This window comes from Cyprinodon tularosa, unplaced genomic scaffold (assembly GCF_016077235.1).
Source record: "Cyprinodon tularosa strain WSP-4 unplaced genomic scaffold, ASM1607723v1 ctg1780, whole genome shotgun sequence".
In the NCBI taxonomy this organism is placed as follows: Eukaryota; Metazoa; Chordata; class Actinopteri; order Cyprinodontiformes; family Cyprinodontidae; genus Cyprinodon; species Cyprinodon tularosa.
Genome location: NW_024038598.1, coordinates 1 through 6,746, shown reverse-complemented (window position 1 = coordinate 6,746; position 6,746 = coordinate 1). Strand labels below are relative to the sequence as shown.

Here is a 6,746-nt window from a genome sequence, read left to right as displayed (position 1 = left end):
TTGAGGGGACAGCATTTCCTTATTGTTGCTTTAAAGCTACAGTGTGTAATTTTTAGCGACATCTAACGTCCAGACTGCAGACCGCAGGAACATGAACATCTCCCCCCCACCGCTTCTCCCCCCCAACAGTACGGCGAGCGTTACGGGACAAAATGTCTTCCATCGTCCGCATCACCTTCCTTCTCAAGTGATGAGGTTTTGTTTACATAGATAATTTTACAGATAGTATTTCATTAGTCTGTGAAGGGTATAGATTTCATGTAGACTTCAGATAATAAATATACCCGTTATTTTCGAGCGTAATGGGCGATCTCGCAATCGCTAGTTTGTTGGCTCTGCGCTGCTGTAGCGCAAAGATGTCTGCCTCCATGGCTGCGAGACCCGCCCCTATGTAATTATAAATAACGAATTCTAAGGCAACGCAAATATTAAGGTTAAGAGGCTGAGCTCGTAGATGATGATAAATAACATAGTTATGTATAATATATTACATTTCTGACTGTATATCCCTGTAATTATTACACACTGTAGCTTTAACGCTTTGTTGCTGTCCATTCATTTCACACTAGTAGCAGCTGCAGCTTTCATTCCTACAGTAAATTCTCAAAAACATCAGGAAAAATGTGCTTCTTGAATGGTCTTTTTTATAAGAAATTATTAAAAGAAAAACAGGAAAGTAGTCTTTAAGGTGCAAATGTTTTTTCTAATTTTAATAATTTTTTCCATTTGAAATTCCATTTCAGTACATACTAAAAAGGAATACTGGAATCCTGGAAAATTATACCAAACAGGTTTAACAAACAAGTTACATGAACAGTAAAACCCTCAAGAACGTTTTACTAACACAAACTGAGTGATCATACTGCTGCTTTGTCGCATCCACGGTCGCCTCCATGCTGCTGTGGCTTCCACAGTGCATTTGGTTTTGATGACGCACGCGGCTGTAGGCTACGACACTGGTAGCTGGTGTTGCCAGATTGGGTGTTTTTCCCGCTACATATTAAGGCCTGTTTACGGTGTGATTTAGCCGGGGTTTCGCCTGGAGGGATCTATAGAAATTTGGCAACCTATTGAACGAAGTTTAACTGAGAGAGTGTGCCATTCACAGACACCAGAATGAACGAGTTCACAATAACGTTCATCAGGCAGTAATACATTACGTTTAGGGCTGCAACTAACGATTATTTTAAAAATCGATGAATCGGGCGATTATTTTTTCGATTAATCGATGAATCGGACAAAAAATATTTTTATTTTATTATATATATATATTTTTTTTTTTCCAAAATAAACATTTTAGACAGAACAAAAAAACACACAAGTACAGGTTGCTCATTAACTGTACTGGTGCAATATGAAAAATAAATGTTTGTGTTAAAACTATGCAAACTTACATGAGAAATGTAGCTGTACATCCACAAAATATAGGCTACTTTGTTTCATAAAGCGCAAAAAAAGGCATTTTTGTTTTCTAAAGCCCCTAACGGGTTCAAACAATAGGCCCCCCCATTTCAACAAATGAGTTTGTTTGTTTTTACTAGAAGAGTTCTGCCTTTTAAGACAGGAAAGTATAGCAGTTAAAGTTGCTACTTGAGAAAATACTGAACCATAGAGATAAAAATAGCCCTGTGGTTCAAATTATAAATTGTATTTGGAATAAAAATGAGAGAACTAGGGGTGCTAAAAAACACATCCTCCAAAGACAGATATTTACATGGGAATGTGGCAGATAATTAATTGACATATTACTGATCTTGCTGGATTTTATACTTTACTTCCATAAATTGCAGGATCTTCTTTACTTTATCTTTGCCAGAAGATTTAAACTTCAAAAGCCTTGCCCTCATAATTTGCAAGATAATTTATTTATAAAGGCTATTTTAATTATTGTGATCAATTTGCACCGTCAATCCCGGCACATGCGCGCTTCATTTGCAGTCTGGACGCTGAAACAGGCTGCAGCGGGATGCTTCTCCAAGTACATCCTGCGGCTCTGATTGCAGCGATGAGAGAGATTCCTGCGGGAGAACGGGGTTGGGAGGGGGGAGGCGCCCCACGGCAGCAGCTGCCGCTGGAGGACAAGAGTAGGAACGATACATGCTTTCACGTAAGAGTCTCCAAAAGCCGCCAATGACACCGTAAAAAGTCGCCAGATTTGTCGCTAGTCACTTTTAAAAAAAAAAAAAGTCGCTGGAGGGGTCTGAAAAGTCGCTAAATATAGCGACTAAGTCGCTGAGTTGGAAACACTGCGCACCTGCGGCGCTGACTCGCTCTGCCGTATCTTTTTTTTTTCTTCCCCCGTTTCAGTCAAGTGGCAGTGATAATGGCGGCAGCGGATGACGCATTAATCGCGCGACACAACTAATCGATGATGAAATTCGTTGCCAACGCTTTTAAAAGTCGATTTTTATCGATTTTATCGATTCGTTGTTGCAGCCCTAATTACGTTCAGTTCATGTTCGCCCAAAATATGAACGAGTTCATGAACTTTCGTTCAATGAACATGTTCAGGCACAACACTGTATATATATATATATATATATATATATATATATATATATATATATATATATATATATATATATATATATATATATATATATATATATATATGAATATATATATATATATATATATATATATACAGGTATCGGGTTTTATAGGTTAACAAAGATTCAGCACAACCCCCATACCAAAGGGGCTTGTCCGGTTCAATTTACATGTTTTCTAAGCATAAACAAGGCTTTTTTGGTCCACTATAACGCCTTAAAACTTAATGCTGTTTCTGGGACTTTGAATTAAAAAAGCTTCCTGGATTTGAAGTGAAACGTCTTCAAACTTGGAAACAAAGTCCAGTGGATTTATTTATTTTTTTTAATGTTTTTTTAAATCTTATGTTACACATAAGGACATACTAATTCTGCCAGAAAGTGTCAAATAATCTCTCTTTTTTTGTCTTTTTCAGTCATTGCTATCTAGCTAACTATCTATTAGGGTTTGTTAGTAAAAAACTGAGATAGTTTGGCTGTGTTTAGCTGATGGATGTTTAAAGGGCCAATGGCATGTAGTATTTGTTTCAAAATCGTGCCCAAAGTGATATTTGGATTGGTTTATACTACTTTGAGTTACCCTCATGGTTGAGACAAAGTGGATCTTTTTCATTGCTGATATAAACAAACTGGCTGATAGCAAAGCACAAAAAGACCGTAGAAGAGTGTAGAGTTTTTGGTAAATCGTGTTTTAATGTGAAATATGACACATTACTGGACAAAGGAAATTTCTAGTATACAACATTCTATCACACATAAAGATTTTTGAGAATTTGGAAACACTTGCTATTTATTTCCTTAAGATATGGGAGGAAGAGAGGAGAGAATGGATACTTCAGCTGCCTCAAATAATCTGTTACCCCTCCAAAACATGGAAAGAAATTAATATATCTGCAAGTTTTTAACTGAGTTTATTCCTCTCTTCATCAGTAACAAATATTGTGAATTTTTTAGCATTTTTTCCTTAATTGCCAGAGTTATGAGGGGGGGACCATATATTTTAGCTGCCTGAAAAAATCAGTTCCCCCTCCATAACATCTGAAGAAATTAATTTACCTGCAAGTATTTAACTGAGTTTATTCCTCTCTTCATTGAAAAACTTAGCAGTAAAGGACAGCTGAGGTGCCAGCCAGGGTCACAGGCAGTCTGCAGTAAGGAAATAGGATGCCTTGTATTGTACTTTAATTCACATCTTTAGTTTATGATCAGTGAGGGATATGTTTATGATATAAGATGCACGCTCTGAAGTCAGGGGGCCAGTCCCAGCTCATGGACCCTAAGATGAGACCTAAAACCAGGGGGGACAGGGCGCTCTCTGTTGTTGGTCCCAGACTCTGGAATGCTCTGCCCCTCTGTTTTCAAACAGCCCCCACCGTGGAGTGTTTTATGTCTCATCTGAAGGCAAACTTTTATTATCTGGCTTTTAACACTACGTGAGTTGCATAGTTCTATGTGTCTATTACTGTTTTAGCTGAGTTTCCTATTTCATTTTATTGTATTATTTTCTTGCTCTCTTTTGTTTTTTAAGTCTATTTTATGATTTTATTTAATTATTATTATGATATATTTTAAATGTATAGCACTGTAATAAACATGTTTCTATTTTAAATGTGCTATGAAATAAAGTAGATTGGATTGAATAAGGCGATTCTCAGTGTCTCTCTGCTGTGGTAAGTTGAAGTACAAACAAATTGTAGTTTTTTATGCGGGGCATCAAAAAGATAAAAAAAAAAAATTGCAATTTGCACGATCAGGGCTAAGCCCCTGATCTCCTAAAATCCTAGATCCACACAATCCACATGACCTTCTGTGACATCTGTAAGTATTAATAATCAAAATGGCTACTGAATAGGAATACCACATATAAACTACCGTATGTAAAAAAGGCAGAACCCCCTAACTCACAGATATATACTTTGATCAATATTGTAACCTCAGGTAAAAACTATATATACTTTATGCTGGAAAGAATTTAATAAATCTGTAGAATGAATAAGTGTTCTCCCACTGTAGACCCTTATTAGTTGATGTATCAACTCAGCATAGAGCGCCAACTAAAGTCAAGGCCAACATATTCTTAGTTGCTTCAGAAACTCTTTATTTCTCATAAATCCTTCTAAGTTCAATGATCTGTGTTTTGCATTAAAAATGCAAGCATCATTTTGCATATTATACATTTATTGTTAAACAAAAAATATAGCAAAAGTCCTGATAGGGGCAATATATTTCTTTAAGCCACTTCGTACAGTACAATATTTGTATCCATGTCACCAGAAAAGTATGAGAGTAGTATATATATTTATATATATATATATATATACAATATACAAAGATATGTGTATACAACAATAGATCTATATATAAATCAAAAATATTTTAACCCTTATTGGCAGTAGCTACTTTTAAGTTTTAAGACAAAAAAAAACAATAGAAATCATGTTAATATTATAATTAACCAACGATTCTGAAAAAAATGGGGTGAGCTTAAACCTTAGAACAAATAAAATTCAGTTCCTCTGTGTCATTTCCCTGAATCCACCTATGTTTCCCTCTTGCCTCAATGGCTCCAGACATGTCACAGTTTCTCATCTGTTCTTCTGAGACCTGGCTTTTATGGTTAAACCTGATCTCCTTACAGACCCAGAACCACATGTTCTTCAAGCAGTTGTAGCGCAGTCCAATCCAGACATAATCAGTCGAGGCGTTCTTGGCTTTTTCCTGGATCCATCTCTGCTCATCCAGGCTGGTGATGGTGACCAGGTCATGGTAGTGATCTCTGCAGTAGTATAAGGCATCCTCCCAGTTCATCTTTTCTTTCATCAGGATCACTTTATCTGACACAGCAGTTATGGACACAAACAATTACTTAATATCTTTATTCATGTGATTATTTGGAAATAAGAAATATAATAATCCGTATGGACAAAAAATTATCTTTAATTTGAAACTCCTCTGACATTTCCTATCTAGAATAAATTAAAAAAGAATTTTTAGCAAATAGATGAATACATTGAAATTAATTTTATTCACAAACATTATTTCCTTTTGTTTTCATTTAACACTAAAGAACAACTCACCATCGTAACAGATAAAGGGTTTTCTGACTGTACAGCTGTCAGTCTTCCACCTGCCTTCATCATCAAACACAGTCATGGCACATTGACCAGTGTTGTATTGGTCATTGTTAAACTGGTCATTCCAGTGTCTGAAAGAGAAACTGCTTCCATCTGACCACCTCCAGGTGTCTCTGAACAGACCAATTGAAATTAAAAAATGTTTTTCAATAAGACTGGAATATCCCTTCAGCTCGTCCTCCTGTAGCTGCGGCAGTCCACTGACCAGGTCTGTGTGGTTTTCCCTGCAGTATCTCTGAGCTTCTAACCAAGTTTTATTTTGTTGAATCAAGTGGAATTTCTGGAATGAATTACTGTCTGTATGATAAACAACACATAAGGATCAGTATGCTTGTATGTTTACTGCAAAGAATGTAATATTAAATCAGAATTTGCAGAAAAAAATATTAATTGTTTGAATCAGTCATGGTTCCATTGTTTTCTCATACTAATGAATTGATGATTTTTTAAAATTAGTTTGTATTAGTTTTGAGATCAAAATAATAAAAACTGTAAGTTCAGCTTTACAACTCAAATGCTCTTACCATAACAAAGAAAATGATTATGTGTGTTACAAGATACGTTTTCCAATGTCAGGCTTCCTGTTAACACTCCACAGTTCTCCACCCCTTCATAGTTGTTTGGCTGATTTGTGTTCCACAGCTCATTACTGTTATCAAACTCCACTCCAGGCAGAGACCAGTACCATGTTCTGATACCATCTGCCGGATCATACAGACCAATCCAAGCTTCTGTCATATTTACCGTTGAGTTACTGAGGAGTCTCTTCATGTCTGTCATGTTAGACACTGTGGCCAGGTCAGTGTGTTTCTCTCTGCAGTACTGCTGAGCTTCAGTCCAGGTCTTTTCCTCATTAATGTAGTGATACTGATAGAGTTGGCAAACCATTGCACAACACTGACCTTAAACAACCAATATTGAATATACAAATCAATAGGTATTGAATAGAGTCGATAACAAATGTATTTCAATGTTCAGTAGCTCAATAACACTTTAGATTCCGTGAACACAATATTTAATTCAACAATATTCAAAATACTTTAAATTTTTCCTTTATGAAAAT

General features: G+C 36.1%; 1 protein-coding gene across 1 annotated transcript; it reads right to left on the bottom strand.

Annotated features, from left to right (window-relative positions):
* Nucleotides 1–5,030: 5,030 nt before the first annotated feature.
* LOC119781512 (macrophage mannose receptor 1-like) lies at nucleotides 5,031–6,571 on the bottom strand. Its single transcript, XM_038282002.1, has 3 exons — nucleotides 6,208–6,571; nucleotides 5,627–5,980; nucleotides 5,031–5,383 (listed from the first exon to the last, which is right to left on the bottom strand). The coding sequence occupies exons 1-3, from the start codon at nucleotides 6,569–6,571 to the stop codon at nucleotides 5,034–5,036; spliced, it is 1,068 nt and encodes a 355-aa protein (XP_038137930.1). The 3' UTR covers nucleotides 5,031–5,033.
* Between the last annotated feature and the right edge of the window lie 175 nt (nucleotides 6,572–6,746).